Raw genomic sequence first — 16,809 nt, forward strand, 5'->3', positions numbered from 1 at the left:
ATTTTAAATGGCTTTTTTGTGGAAATTTGTGGTAAGGTCTTATGGGACGAAACTGCTGAGGTCATCGGTTCCTAGGCTTACACACTACTTAATCTAACTTCAACTAACCTACACTAAGGACAACACACACACCCATGCCCGAGGGAGGACTCGAACCTCCAGGGAGTGGTGGGGGGGGGGCGGGGGGGGGGCGGAAGAAGAGGAGTAGAAGAGGATGAGGAAGAATGGCGAGATCAACGTTTTGGCGACAGAGTTGCGGGATGTGACGACGGGTGAAGAGGATAAGAAAAAATGTTTCCAATACAACGTTTACGTTTCGATAAGTCTTATATTTTCAGTAAAAAAAAAGAAAAAACAAGGTATAGATGATCACGGGAATAATTTTCAAACACTTAGGTTAGCTACTACCTCCGTGCAAGATGGATTGACAACGCCCTGTTGACAGCTTTAATTACATACCCAAAGACTGGAAACTTGCACAAGTGACACAGTACCCAAGAACGGAAATACAAGTAATCCACTGAAATACAGACACATGTCGCCGACGTCGATTTGAAACATTATGAATTACCTCTAAGAAAACGATTTATTAACAAACGGCCAACACGGAATAGGAAAATATCGTTCTTCTGAACCACAACTAGCTCTTTATTCTCACGAAGTAATGAGTGCTGTCGACAGGGAACGTCAAATTGATTCCATACTGTTAGATTTCCATAAGGCTTTCGATACCGTTTATCACAAGCGACTTTGAATAAGACTGCGTGCCTATGGAATATCGTCTTAGTTGTACGACTGGATTCGTGATTTCCTGTCAGAAAAGTAACAGTTCGTGGTAATTGATGAAAAGCCATTGAGTGAAACAGAAGTAGAAACAGAAATGCAACTTCAAAGAGCCAAGATCGCTATTGCACAGCATTTATTGTGACCACCGTTTTCAGCAAACTACGCTGCCAACATCAGATCTTCTGAAGTACATTTCACTGAATTTTGAACGGATGCATATTGTGCCGTATCATATCATATAAAGATACTTCATGAACATGAGAACAACAGTACGAGTATATCAGCAAATTAAGTATAAAATAACTGTTACATAAAACAATGTACATATTGCACTAATTGTACAAGCTCATGTTCGTACATTAGCAGAATGAAGACAGAGATATGACACGGCATAATATGCATTTCGGCAAGGTTCAATGAAATGTACCGCAACGTAGTTTGCTGAAACCAGTCAGCGCAATAAATGCTGCACAATAGCCATCTTGGCTGTTTGGAGTCGTATTTCTGTGTCTACAGTAATCTAGATAGCTCTATAACTTGATAACGTGAAAACAGAAGTAATATCTGGCGTTGCCTAAGGAAGTGTTATAGTCCATCTGCTGTTCCTGATCTAAATAAACGATTTGGGAGACTATCTCAGCAAGTCTCTCAGATTATTTACAGTTTATGCTGACATTTAACGTCTTGTAAATTCATCAGTTGATCAAAACCAATAGAAAACGATTTAGACAAGATATCTGCATAGCGTAGAGTCATTCACATCAGTACTAAATGGAATCCGCTAAATTTCAGTTGGACGATAAAATCACACAAATCAAAAGGCCGTAAATTCAACTGTATACTTTGGGATTACAGCTACGAATAACTTAAATTGGAGCGATCATATAGATAATGTCGTGGGAAAAGCAAACCAAAGACTATGATTTATTGGCAGAACACTTAGAAAGTGCAACAGGATTACTAAAGAGACTGCCTACAGTACACACTACACTTGTCGATCCTTCTCTGGAGTACTGCTTTGCAGTGTGAAATCCACTCCGGATAGGAGTGACAGAGGACATCGAAAAAGTTCCTAGAAGGGAAGCTCGTTTTATGGCGAAAATGGGGGAGAAAGTGCCAAGGATGTGTTACGCGAATTGAGGAGGCAATCACTAAAACAAAGGCGTTTATTGTTGCGGAATAATTACCTCATGAAATTTCAGTCACAAATTTTCTCCTCAGATTGTGAAAATATTTGGTTGACACTCACCTGCTTAGGGAGAAATGATCATAATAATAATAAAATATGAGAAATCAGAGCTCTCACAGAAAGATTTAAGTGTTCATTTTCCCCATGTGGTGTTTGAGAGTGGAACGGTAGAGAAATAGCTAGAAGGTGGTTCGATGAACCCTGTGCCAAGCACTTAATTGTGAACTGCAGAATAATCACGTAGATGCAGATGTAATTCGAAAGAGCAGTTTTTTCTGTCGCTTGCTACACGTCGCACTACCTTGCAACCTCGTGCGGGAGGAAGCTACTTCGGGAGATGCTGGCTGGCGGAACAGAGGAGGGCGTGTTTTCGATAACAAGTGTTTCGACACGGCGGCTGCGGCCCATCGGGCGACTTTCCCCTCCAACTAACCACCAGGGCCGCAACCCCTCGCTGCGGCGACCTCGCTCGCAAGAGTATAAAAAGGCGCCCCACCGTGGCGGCATTCATAGTTGTGTTCCAGTCACACTCTGCCACCATGAAGTCCGTAAGTACACGCAAGCTACTTTCTAAGTTACGTTCCAGCATTCGTTGAAGATTGTTCGAGATCACGTTTTCCGCCAAACCATGGACTAAATTCAGTGTACATGTTTCTATTTGAACTGTAAAAAGTGAAGTACTTTACAGCGTGTTATTCCAATGAAGTGGAGATGGTACTTGCGCGGATGGGCGAAACGACATTTTGGCGGATGAACTAGTTGTCTTCGACAGATGATGCGAGCGACGTACTAAGATATGTTTCCTGATCAGTGTCCAGTCAGTGAACACATGTAAAAGATTTGCAGGTGACAAAGCGCTTTAGACGACGAAACAATTAGCAACTTAGGATTACGAAACTACCATCATTAGCGTTTCTCATTTAATTGTTTGAATCGTGCTTCACTCGCATCTTCAAGTCTGAATATCCACTGCACCTGACGCCTGCATATAGTGGGTCAGATATTCCAATATTTGACATCGCCAGAAATTTTCTCCTCTAATGCTCGCTCAATTTCTGTATAAGCTAAATTTTAATATCTTATTGCAAGATCCCTCCATTCCGATTCTTATTCTAAGGAAAGTCTCTCATAGGCTGTATTTTAGTTTTCTTTTTGGATTCTCTTCATTTAATATGAATTCGTTTAAGCGAATATTTAATGTCCTTTTGTAGAAATATAGTTCAAACACATCCAGTTTCTATAAACAGATGTCTGTCCTCTCTCAGCTAAACGAACGCTACACAACTTTAAACGGAATAGCTTTCTTTGCATTTTTTAGCACGAACATATATGGCCGTACACAGATAAGGAAGAACAGTCTCAGCTGTTCGATGCCCATTGGAACCACAAGTAAATGCTTCATACTGATAAATCCATGATCTGTTCTGTACGTATTTAGCCCAGTGGAATTGTGTTGGCATGAATGACATTTTATTATTGCCTATGCACAATGCATGAACATGTTAGGTTTTCCACGCTTTAAGTGTGTGCCATTTGCTCTACTACATCATATTAACCATGAATCTTTCAGCCAAATACCTCCGACTTTAAAGCCAAATACCTGTTTAGCAATTTAAAAAGCTGTTCTTCTGATTTTGTGTCAATCGTAATATTTTTAAAGGGATTTGCAATTCACCTTCTGAAAGAGTTACAGCAGTTTTAAAATGTGGGTATCTCGAGACTAATGCTGTTAAAATCAGATAAAGGTCACAGCTATAGAAGGATATATATGCAAAAATACTTGTACTTTATGTGGTGAGCTCGGATACCAAACAATATGTGCGTGTATCAAAATTCAGCACATTTCGTAAGATAGGGGCGCAATATTTAATACCAAGAAATTTAGTTTTATGTCTGTAATTGTGGTTATCGCTGTCACACATATCTACTGCTGCTAACAATAGAGTTTAACTCCGAATAAATCGGGGCCGTCATAGCCAATCTGAACTCTCAGCTCAAATGTGTTGACTGTGTGAACTGACTAAGGTTATTGTACGGTTACTCTGTAAGCAAATCCTCTATCAAAGTACAATTGCAATACTACACTTGCTGTTAGTACGTAGTCGTATATTCTTCTGAAACGTCACACTGGCAGGATGCATACTTCCCGCTAGTAGAATTTGTTAAAAACGTTTGTTTAAATGCCAGAGATTTTTATGGTTTCAATCGTGACAGATTAAATAAAAGAGTAAATAAATAAATGATGGAATGGGAAGCTCAGAAAGAATGCTTAAGTTAATAACAAGGGAGGGAGAGCACGTAAAGAAGACAGCTCTTTCACCTCATTCCGCTGACAAAAATGATCCTGGTAAAAAATTCGGGCTTCAAAAGTTAACGTAGATGACGTAAATGAATGAAAGAGTATGGGGAGTTGAGAGGGTTGAAACAACGCCATGACATGGATAGAAGCATATGTAATCATAAAACCAAGGTCTTTTGTTTGGAATTACACTGCCAGTAATGTTTAGGGCATTACCAGTTTCCAACATGCTGCATATTTCAGTAAACGTGCGTTAATGCGTCACCTATTTGACAATTTCGGCTTTGATACTTTTCAGTTGGACATGTATGTGTCTACAACGTGCATCAACGGCCACTTCGCGATCTTTTTGAGAGTCTGACGTTAATGGTAGGCCCAAACTGAGGCAGCTGGTTATTTAAACAGCAAACAAATTTTTTCACTCGGCACGAGAGAGCTATGCGTACAGCGCTCTGTTTCCAGTTCTTATCTCTTGCGTGACGTTTACCTATATACGTAGTAAGGATTATATCGTTGCTCATATGCATCATTTTGTGCTCAGTGCGTAATCATTATGTAGCATGCTTTTATACAGTAACGTAGACTACAGTTAATGGATCTTTTGCGTATATGAGACAAGACTGTTCGTGTACGTTGCAAACATGAAAACGTCCTGATAAAACTTTGAAAGCCGAAATTGTAGTGTTTTCCTAAATCGTTTTTTAACGTATACTGTTTTGAAGTAAAACCTAGTATTTCAGGCTACTAAAAGATAAAATCATACCTGTGAACTATTAATAACAGACAGAAGATGGAAGATATTTCAAAAGAATGGAGAACATGTGGGAAACTATAGGAAGTGGTTGGAAAAAATAGTAAATGTGCCCAAAAAGGCTCCAGTCATTTAAAATGAGGTCAAAAAGAAACTCGTAAAGGCACTACACTCCCCAGCCTTGATTTGGTGATCCCATTCCCTATTTTCGAATAAGAGGTCACATAGGCTGGAAATGGCGATGAATGCTTGTGTGTGATACATTTGTGACGTACGTTATTTCAATTATATCACTCCTGCCTGTGAACAGTTGTTATGGTTGCGTGTTGATAAGCATAGAGGTTATCAGACCCTGTGTTTGCTGTTTCGTTTTCTCAGTCGTCAAGGTCCTTTCTATTTATATTCAACTCTTACACTACTATCTGAACAACACAGCAGAAATATTCATTCTGAACAGTGTAGAATTCTCCCTGTGTAACTACACAGCACTGGTATGTTCTATAACAATAAATCATTTTCTGTATCAGGATCCCGACTTTGGAACAATCTTCCTCAAAAATTAGAGAAATTATAACCTTTCAAAATTTAAAAGAAAGCTAACGGCCCACCTTCTATCGCAACAGCTATCTCTTCTGCAGCTCACTGACGTCAACCCTCTCTCCCCAAACACTTTCCCTTCTCCACGTCTACAGTATTCTCTATTGAAATTCGCTTGTTTCCTAGCAGCCAATATCACTTTCATTTCCGTCTTCTCCTCTTTCACTATCCCTTCGACTTATTATAATTCAAAACAAAGCTTCAAAAGTGCTAAACCAGTCAATATCATTCTTAACGCCTCCATTACTTCGTTGTTATTATTGCCAAAAGTTAATCTTTATTAATAATGCAAATTATTATTATTAAACCTTTTGTGTAATAACTAATCACTATTATTCTTAATTTCGACATTACTTTGTCATCACTATTAGTGTTGTTGTTGTTATGGTCTTCAGTCCAAAGTCTGATGCAGCTCTCCATGCTACTCTCTCCGGTGCAAGGCAATTCATCTCCGAGTAACTATTGCGGCATACATCCTTCTGAACCTGCTTACTGTATCTGTCTCTTGGTCTCCCTCTACGATTTTTGCTCTCCACGCTTCCATCCATTTGTAAATTAGCGATCCCTTGATGCCTCAGAATGTGTCCTACAAACCGATCCCTTTTTCTACTCAGATTGTACAACAAATTTCTCTTCTCCCCAATTCTATTCAATACCTCCTCACTAGTTACGTGATCTACCCATCTAATCTTCAGCATTCTTCTGTAGCACCAGATTTCAAAAGTTTCTATCTCTTTTTGTCTAAACTATTTATCGTCCATATTCCATACATCGCTGCACTCCATACAAATGCTTACGGAAAGTACTTCCTGACACTTAAATCTACACTAGATGTTAAATTTATCTTCTTCAGAAACGCTTTTCTTGCCATTGCGAGCCTACATTTTATATCCTCTCTACTTAGGCCATCATCAGTTATTTTCATGCCCAAATGGCAAAACTCATCTACTACTTTCAGTGCCTCGCTTCATAATCTAATTCCCTCAGCATCACTTGATATAATTCGACTACATTCCATTACCCTCGTTTTCGTTTTCTTGATGTTTTTGTTACTATAATTAATATGATTACTATTGTCAATTAATATTTTTATACACAATCTAAATTAATATTACTGTGATTGTTACGTGATATTCTTTTTGTATGTGTTGTTCCCGGTCAGCCGTAAGAGAGGACCTTTAGGCCCTAATATAATCGGGCTATACAAGCAATAAATACGTAAATAATGGAATAAGTGTAAGTAATAGCAAAAAATAAAGAGGCGTTGTTGACACGGAGACACCAAAGTGTCGTACGGCAACCTAACTAGAAATCATATCCTACTTTTTCTTACAATGCCCACTTTGCACGCGGTACATGAGAGTACTGTGTCTGTAGCACGTCGGGGACTCTAGTGGGTGCATGGTGAAGAGAGAAGGGAGGCGCCAAATGGTTTGCTCGTTTCGAATAGCGCTAAAGGTGTAGCAGGGCTTATCGTCGCAATCTGACGAACGGATCATCGTCAAGAGCATCAGACGCCATCATTTCATGAGACTGTGCGGGGTGATCTGGAATTAATCGCAAGACACTGGCGCAAAGGTTGGTGAGTAGGAACCATACGTCATAACCTAGCACCAGTTACCGGCCAAGTACTGGCGGAGAAAATTCCTTCCACCACCATCATTCGAATGGGCTCTCTTCGACTGAAGCGCCACCGCACACTTTAGCGACTTCTGGTATGGTGGCGGCTAATGAACTTCAAATATAAATTATCTCAACAACAGGAGCCGTTTTGAAAATTGAGATACAATGTCCAGTCAACCTGATGTGTCCACCTGAATAGCCACCTTTGCAGTGCGATCCACTGACAGACGTCGAGGAACAGAGTCAATGAGGTTCTTGAAGGGAAGGTACCGACAGGAATACGGAGGCATGCCGACTCGAGGGGCATGGCCAGGTCCGCTAGACTTATAGCTTGAGGATCCTTTGTGCGAACAGCCCGATCGACACGGTCCCACAGACTGTCGCCTTGATTTAATTCCAGGAATGGTGGACAGGAGAATACTGTTAATTCATCCTGGTGCTCCTCAAAACACGTGCGTACACTGCAGGCTGTGTGTACATTCTCCTGCTAGTACATGCCATCGAGCGAAGGAAAAACAAACTACATGTGGGGTGAACATGGGCTCCAAGCACAATTGGACACATGTGTAGATCCACTGTGCGTTTTAGAATTTCGGGATCACCCAGGGAATGCCATGAAGACAGTTCTCAGATCATGAAGCTCCCTCCTCCAACCTGCACCCTTCCGACGATTGTTGCAAGGCCGTATACGCTAACGGCCGTCTGCTCGATGGATAGTAAAACGTGATCCATCCGAAAATGCCACCTGTCGCTATACATTGCACTTTTAGGTGCGGCATTTGCTTGCAGATTCCAGTCTTCGTCGCCGACGAACATCAGCCAAAAAAAAAAAAAATGGTTCAAATGGCCCTGAGCACTACGGGACTTAACATCTTAGGTCATCAGTCCCCTAGAACTTAGAACTACTTAAACCTAACTAACCTAAGGACATCACACACATCCATGCCCGAGGCAGGATTCGAACCTGCAACTGTAGCAGTCCCACGGTTTCGGACTGCAGCGCATAGAACCGCAAGAGCACCGCGGCCGGCAAACATCAGCCAGCATCAGTGTATGAAGAAGGCGCCTGCTGCGGAGGTGCATACACAGCAGTGTTCTCTGAACGGCCGTGAGGAGACACTGTTGGTAGCACCTTGGTTCATTTGGGCGGTCAGTTGCTCAACAGCTGCTCATCCGTTCGTCAGTACACGTCTCCGCAGCCGTCGTTTACGTATGGGCCGTGGTGTACCACAAGTGCCTCGGCGCCGATTTTGCATAGCGCACTATTTGACGTTGTAAGCTTATTTGTCCGTTGCTGACATGGAAGATCGCAAACCTTCTTTCCTTTCCGTCTGGGCAAGCTGTGCAGTGACTAGGGTACATGTAAAGCTTGCTGGGACAGGTTAAATGCTAGCTACAATGAAGTGGATAATGCGATTATAGCCAGCTGGGGTGGCCGAGCGGTTGTAGGCGCTACAGTATCCTGCCTCGGGCATGGATTTGTGTGATGTCCTTCGGTTACTTAGGTTTAAGTAGTTCTAAGTTCTAGGGGACTGATGACCTCATAAGTTAAGTCCCATAGTGTTCAGAGCCATTTGAACCATTTTCGACTGTAATACTGGCATTTAATTTTGATACTTCCCATAATTGACAAAAATTACAAAAATGTGAATTTTTTGACCAGCCGCACACTGCTGAGAATGTCACATCAACTAATTTGCAATTACGCTCCCAAATTACCGGCAGCTACGTTGATGCATACTTGGCACCTCGCAAGGATAACTGCAACATCAAGAATATTATATAAGTTCTTGGAAGTGGTTAAGCGTTGGTGAAAATCTCGCTTCTGAACACACAAAGAGCTCTAAGCGCAGAACTCTGCATGGAACACGCGTCGGTGGAGTGTTGCGATACAGACCGCGTATCTCCCTTCGAAGACGATGGCCAAGACGCCTTCTCCAAGTCCGTACCGCTCGATGGCTGAAGGCGAAGTCTTCTCTTTCCACAGTTCTCCCGTCTTCCACGCGAACGAAAACGCGGCGGGAGAATACTCAGTTTCGACCAATGTCGAACGCTCTAACATCGCTGAAATCCCTCCAACGCCATTTCTGAGATTCTACCCAATGATCGAGTAGGTCATATCGCCCTTAGGCAAACGAAATGGCGATATGGCAAACGAAATTCCCGTCTTCGCCACGTGTTGCGCCGTATTGCCCCGAGTTTCCGGTGACCGCTATCTGCCGGCCACTGCGGCCCGGCGAGCTACGGCCAGCTGCAGACTTCATATCCCGCAACTCTTAACTTCCGACACTTTTCACAACGCTTTAAGTTAGTGACTTAATCATGCGGACATGCAGGGAACACTGCTCCAGAGTGCCTCATATTCATCATAATTCAATATAGTCATGATCTGATGCCCTTGCCAGTCCCTTTATTAACAATACTAATGCTGGCAGGTTAACGTGTAAATGGCTAAATCCTGGCACCTTACGCCGCGCACGGTATACGTCAACCATGGCGGCACGCAGAAAGTTTACAGTCTTAGCCGTTTTGGAGTTGCTTCGACTCTTGGACCGAAAGCCAATGACCACGCTCTTTTGGGCGTCAGGTAAATAACTCCGTTTCTGTATAACGACAACGACTGCAGACTTTCTCGCGTTCTCCCTACACCTTTTAGATACCCTTCACAGCTAGCGCTGCCACCGGCCATCTGTGATTGGGTATTGGCGCTCATGTCGAGTGTATGCGATGGTCAGATTAATGTGACTGGACTGTGTATAAATAACACAGAACTAACATGTTACGTCTATTATTATTATATAGCTTGACACTTTGATGCCATCTTTAAACATTTTAGTACAATAACAAAACTAAAAGAAAGCTTCCTGAACGTGCAGCCATGTACAAAATTTTGCGATTCTTGCCTTCCGAAGCATCCAAGGCTGCCACCAAATACAAAGCTTTAAAAAAGAAAATGCTAAATACAAGTATGACCGTTAATTTTAATAAACAGTGTGAAATAAGGGGTTTAGTCCCTACCTACACGAAAGCTTATATTAAATTTGCTGTTTGTAATAAAAATCCTAAATCCTTCAGACCTTTCATGAAAAATCTCATATCTGATAGAATTAAAAGGCTATATCCCAAAAAAGACCTTCTTAACGAAGAAGCTTATTACCTGTACTTAGCACTGACAAATCTTTTTCATATTAATTACAGTTTTAAAATTGACGATCTCTGGACGATAATTAATGAACATTTAGAAAGTTGTAAACTAGGCATAATACAGAAGCATGAAAAGTAACTCAGTAAGCTTTTCTGTCTGTTTCCTAGCGAAAAGTGTCCTCAGAGTACATTTAAAAAAAGCAGTCACACTTTTTACACAAGAATTCTGAACAAAACTAACATTATTTTTACATAAAATGAAACTGTCCTGCTGGAAAATGGGCTTAAGTATAATGTCTCGCCCAACTTGTCAGATAGAAATGTGATTGAAAAAGTGCTTGTAGATCTTAAAGTTGGTCTCGATAGTAAAAAAAATAGATAATGATTGTCAAACTCTTATTGCTTATGAAAAATTGCAATTTTGCTTTTTCTACTAAAAACAATTTGAAAAAAAGAAACTTCATAATTTACATTCTATGCATTCCCCTTTAGAAAATTCTGGTGTCTACAAAATTGTCTGCGATACTTGCTCCTCTTACTAGATAGGACAAACAGGACGTGCCTTCACTAACAGATATAAAGAACACTTGCTAAGAAAAAATGGCACCAACCCTCAAAATTCGTTTTTGCCGTCCATCTTCTACTTACATGTCATTCACCTAAAGCCATCTGCGATTGCAACATTTTGCACACCGAAAAGAAAGGGCGTAGACTAGATATTCTAGAAGAATTAGAGAATTTCAAGCATTTTGCTCGAAATGACAGCCTCATCCTTAACGAACAGCTACAGCTATGTAACAAAAATTTTTTCAACGATATAAAGCCGTTACTCGATATCTGACTTCGGGGCTCCTTGTGCAGGTTGCCGAAATTTTCTTTTCCTTCTAAGGTAGCCCTATGTTTTTCAATTATCAAAAGTTTCTTGGCTGCATTTCACGTCAATATTGCTTTCTACAAACTGTCATTCAGTCGTACCTACATGTTCATAATGATGTTTTCATGTTTTATCTTACTGTTATAAGCCTTGATGTAGACAAAATGTTATGTTGTATGCTACTATCAAACAACCATTGTTTTCCATTATGTACCAAATACTGTTTATTTATAACCATTTCTGCCTATATTTCAATGTGAAGTAGCCTAATTGTATCTACGGCTACTAGATGGCGCGCTCGTTGCAGTGCAATGTTCTCCTGGCCGCATTTGTTATCGCGGGCACCTCAGTCCGTTTTGCAACCTGCACCACGCAAGTAACGAGCAGCCCTTAGTGGCTCGCCATCACAGTTTTCTTTATGATAAATATCTTCGTGACTAATGACCTTTTGGCATATTTATTACTTTATAAACGACGTATAAGTACTGCCAGTCTTTTACGATGGCTCCGTACTTATACCCTATCATACGTTTTTAGTCATAATTCTGTGACCATGTTATAGAATATAGACCATTCTTTGATTTAAATTCTGAGGAAGGCACTCCTAGCTGTGTTGAAACCAGGTTAATTTATTAAAAATAGTGACCGAGGGCTGTTTTTCTGATGTTGGACGTATCACAACAATCGAAATCGAAACGTTCGCAATTTGTAGCGTATCTCCCTGAACACAGTAGACCTACTTCATCGTCAGTATGCGTTGTCTCTTATCGCGAATGCAGCCACCCTGTGTGTGGTCTGGTGTGGCAGTGTTCTGAGGATGGCGGCCGCGTGTTGCAGGTCGCAGCGCTGATCCTGTTCGCCGTCGTCGCTTCTGCTCTGCCCAGGCCGGACGAGCTCAGGCCTGGAGTCATTCCAGTGCTGGAGAGGACCGAGGTACGCGACGCGACTGGCCAGTTCTCTCTCAGGTAAGCGACAGTCGTACAAGCGGCGGTGGCGTTGAAAATTGCATGAATTTTCGAATACAGTGTCCGTCGTGGGTAAAATTAAGATGGTTCAAATGGCTCTGAGCACTATGGGACTCAACTTCTGAGGTCATAAGTCCCCTAGAACTTAGAACTAGTTAAACCTAACTAACCTAAGGACATCACAAACATCCATGCCCGAGGCAGGATTCGAACCCGCGACCGTAGCGGTCTTGCGGTTCCAGACTGCAGCGCCTTTAACCGCACGGCCACTTCGGCCGGCGGTAAAATTAAGAGCAGGTGATACGGATTGCCTGCTGTCCAAAATAATTCTCAAAATAATTCTCTTGTGAAAAATAAATTTTAACGCGGACGAGGGAAAAAGTTTCGTTCTGAAATGGGGTTCTCCACTTTTGATGTAGTGTAATTCTCTATGGGGGAAAACGGTGTGATACCCTTCTGTTCATCTCGTGGACAATATATTGCCGACTGTCGCAGATTAGTTCAACCCACCATATCTTAATTACATTTACACTCATACTGCATTTTAAAGTGCATGGGGTATAGTACTCCAATAAGTACACTAAAAAAATGCGTACCACGAAGGAATTATCCGAATAGGTACATGTGATCTATGTCAATTGACAGACAAACGCTTACAATTTCAGAAAAATTGGATGATTTATTCGAAACAAAAGAGTTTCACAAATTGGCGAAACAGAAACGCATCGGCCCTCCTCTGGCTCTTATGCAAGCAGTCATTCTATTTGGCATTGCTCGATAGAGTTGTTGGATGTCCTCGTGAGGGAGGCATGCCAAATTCTGTTCAATTGTCGCGTTAAAATGTGAACATCCCGAGTTTGCTTGAGGGCCCTGTCTGTAACGATCCAAACGTTCTCAGTTCGGGACAGATCCGGCCACCTCAATGGGTAATCTTCATGAAAGAGTGTTTTAGGACTATTTTGTCTGCACCTGTGGTTGTGATCGTAAATCCCCCGATTTCGGATGAAGGTGTTTAGAGCTCCTGTACAATTCCTTGGAGAGTTTTTTTGAATACCTCCAAAAGGTTATTTCTTTCTCCATGTCGAGGGAATGCTGTTCTCCGAAACTGAATATTCGGTTAATGAAAGACCCGTCCAAGAGGTTCTCGCAGCGGAATTCATTCTACATGTATACGATGCGTCTGTATCGTGCACCGTTGCTGATGATTCGTAGTAACCTGTTCCATATGACCTGCAGGCGGCACAGGTGTAATGGAGCGGCACAGAGTCTGACTAAAGTTGTGAGTTCCTCTTCTGTTCTGTTGAGTGCAGTGGAGACGAGTGTCTATGTGCCTCGGCACAGACTCCAGTCGATGTTACGTTGCTCTCGTCGTCCCTTCACAAGTTATGCAAACTGCTTACATGTTCTTCACCGAAGCTCTATATTTACCCAAAAGAGATTCGCAAGAGTAACAGGGTCTTTGGGAGGCATCTGCGGAACTGCATATATCACCAGTATGTCGCGATAAGTGTGCCCTATCGCTGCAGACTTCATAAGTAAATGGACGAATCTCACCATGTTTATGTAATTCCAACCACACATTAACTTTTGGTGTGTCCCTTTCGTACACAGTCATTTCTTCTGGACTCTCCCTTCCCCATGTTCGACAGTTTTGTCGGCTAACTTTGTCACAGACGTGGAAAGTAGATTCATTACTGAACAGCACTGCATTGAGGAGTCCGTTGTTTTCTCCATACGAAGCCACATTTCAACAGCAAAATCACGTCGTGTGCGATGGTCCTCAGGCTAACTGTGATGCGAAAATTGGAGCTTGTAAGCACGCAGCCGGAGACGTTTGTGCACAACGGCGTGCACGGTGTAACGGAGAACTGCTAGTTCCCTTCTCGCTTGTCTAGTGGATTTACGTGACCTTCAAGCCAATTCTTCGCACACAATCTCAACCGTCTCTTCATTCAGATACGTTTTAAGATGTTTTCCGGCATTTGAAATGAAACTTCCCCTTTCTCGAAGAGTTCTGTCCCACTGATAAATGGATTTACGTATTGGAGGAGCCAAGTTCAGTTCTCTTTTAGCGCGTCGCTGAACATTTTCGAACTCTGCTAACCGTAGCACACACTGCGCCTTTCCTCGTGGCGCCTAATGTCGACTGTCAAAAATACGTCTGCCTGCTGCACATTAAACACTTGTGCTCCGGAGCCATAAGACTCATGAAGTGGCGAAGATTACATCTTAGAGGTTGTCTCTGTCGATTGCGTGTTTACCCGACAGCATAAAATGTCGAATTCTTTCGTTGTAAGCAATTGATTGTGTATACTTCTAGTCCCAACACCCTCTACTACACTACTGGCCATTAAAATTGCTACACCACGAAGATGACGTGCTACAGACGCAAAATTTAACCGACAGCAAGAAGATGCTGTGATATGCAAATGATTAGCTTTTCAGAGCATTCACACAAGGTTGGCGCCGGTGGCGACACCTACAACATGCTGTCATGAGGAAAGTTTCCAACCGATTTCTCATACACAAACAGCCGTTGACCGGCGTTGCCTGACGAAACGTCGGTGTGATCCCTCGTGTAAGGAGGAGAAATACGTACCATCACGTTTCCGACTTTGATAAAGGTCGGATTGTAGCCTATCCTGATTGCGGTTTATCGTATCACGACATTGTGGTTCGCGTTGGTCGAGATCCAATGACTGTTAGCAGAATATGGAATCGGTGGATTCAGGCGGGTAATACAGAACGCCATTCTGGATCCCAACGGCCTCATATTACTAGCAGTCCAAATGACAGGCATCTTATCCGCATGGCTGTAACGGATCGTGCAGCCACGTCTCGATCCCTGAGTCAACAGATGGGGACGTTTGCAAGACAACAACCACCTGGACGAACAGTTCGACGACGTTTGCAGCAGCATGGAATATCAGCTCAGAGATCATGGCTGCGGTTATCCTTGACGCTGCATCACAGACCGGAGAACCTGCGATGGTGTACTCAACGACGAACCTGGGTGCACGAATGGCAAAACGTCATTTTTTCGGATGAATTAAGGTTCTGTTTACAGCATCATGATGGTCCCATATGTGTTTGCTGGCATTGCGGTGAACGCACATTGGAAGCGTGTATTCGTCATCGCCATACAGGCGTTATCACCCGGCGTGATGGTATGGGATGCTATGGGTTACACGTCTCGGTCACCTCTTGTTCACATTGACGGCACTTTGAACAGTGAACATTACATTTCAGATGTGTCACGACGTGGGGCTCTGCGAAACCCTACATTTCAGCAGTATAATGCACGACCGCATGTTGCAGTTCCTGTACGGGCCTTTCTGGATACAGAAAATGTTACACTGCTGCCCTGGTCAGCACATTCTCCAGATCTCTCACCAACTGAAAACGTCTGGTCAATGGTGGCCGAGCAACTGGCTCGTCACAATACGCCAGTCACTACTCTTGATGAACTGTGGTATCGTGTTGAAGCTGCGTGGGCAGCTGTACCTGTACACGGCATCCAAGCTCTGTTTGACTCAATGCCCCGGCGCATCAAGGCCGTTATTCCGGCCAGAGGTGGTTGTTCTGGGTACTGATTTCTCAGGATGTGTGCACCCAAATTGCGTGAAAATGTAATCACATGTCAGTTCTAGTATAATATGTGTGTCCAATGAATACCCGTTTATCATCTGCATTTCTTCTCGGTGTAGCAATTTTAATGGCCACTAGTATACTTTACTTCTTAGTGCCACACAGGTGTCGCGCATGTGTGCTCTGTGTAGTGAGCGCGTGCGTCTGTTCTCTCCGCAGCTACCTGTCCGGTGACGGCACCCACGTGGCGGAGCAGGGCGCCTTGAAGCCCACCCCAGACGGCAAGGACTTCGTGCTGGTCAAGCAGGGCGAGTACCACTTCACGGCGCCAGAGGGGAAGACCATCATGGTCAAGTACACCGCCGACGAGTACGGCTTCCACCCCATCAGTGACGCCATCCCTGTTGCACCCACCGCCTAGGGTACACAGACTACCGCCACACTTCACCGTCCGAATGAACGAGTGCGTCCATTTCCTCCTTGTGTGTATTCGCGTGTGTTTTGTTTGTTTTCCAATAAATAGCTTAAGGCTGTGAATGTAAGAGTATTTTTTGTACTGTAATTGCAACCCAACTCCTTACTCCTGCACCGAGCGAGGTGGCGCAGTGGTTAGCACACTGGACTCGCATTCGGGAGGACGACGGTTGAATCCCGTCTCCGGCCATCCTGATTTAGGTTTTCCGTGATTTCCCTAAATCCTTTCAGGCAAATGCTGGGATGGTTCCTTTGAAAGGGCACGGCCGATTTCCTTCCCTAACCCGAGCTTGCGCTCCGTCTCTAATGACCTCGTTGTCGACGGGACGTTAAACACTAATCTCCTCGTCCTCCTTACTCCTGTGTCTTTCAGATCATTACAGAACATCTAGTAGTAGTAGCAGTAGTAGTAGTAGTAGTAGCTCTATTCATCCGTAGATCTCTTTCCACAAGAATATAGTACATGTCAAAGTATTTACAAGTTTAGACCAATTGAAAACAAGCTAATTCGTATAGACA

The 16,809-nt window shown here is 42.9% G+C and overlaps 1 protein-coding gene across 1 annotated transcript; it reads left to right on the top strand.

The window, feature by feature from the left end:
- The first annotated feature begins 2,312 nt into the window (after window positions 1–2,312).
- LOC126204193 (cuticle protein 7-like) lies at window positions 2,313–16,237 on the top strand. Its single transcript, XM_049938595.1, has 3 exons — window positions 2,313–2,519; window positions 12,101–12,228; window positions 16,036–16,237. The coding sequence occupies exons 1-3, from the start codon at window positions 2,313–2,315 to the stop codon at window positions 16,235–16,237; spliced, it is 537 nt and encodes a 178-aa protein (XP_049794552.1).
- Window positions 16,238–16,809: the final 572 nt, after the last annotated feature.

This window comes from Schistocerca nitens, chromosome 9 (assembly GCF_023898315.1).
Source record: "Schistocerca nitens isolate TAMUIC-IGC-003100 chromosome 9, iqSchNite1.1, whole genome shotgun sequence".
Taxonomy (NCBI): Eukaryota; Metazoa; Arthropoda; class Insecta; order Orthoptera; family Acrididae; genus Schistocerca; species Schistocerca nitens.

Excerpts from the sequence above, each read along its gene's own strand:
- LOC126204193 (XM_049938595.1), top strand. The coding sequence starts at position 2,313 with ATGCTGGCTGGCGGAACAGAGGAGGGCGTGTTTTCGATAACAAGTGTT. Across the intron at positions 2,520-12,100 it reads TCACACTCTGCCACCATGAA|GTCGCAGCGCTGATCCTGTT; the intron begins GTCCGTAAGTAC and ends CGCGTGTTGCAG. Across the intron at positions 12,229-16,035 it reads ACTGGCCAGTTCTCTCTCAG|CTACCTGTCCGGTGACGGCA; the intron begins GTAAGCGACAGT and ends TTCTCTCCGCAG.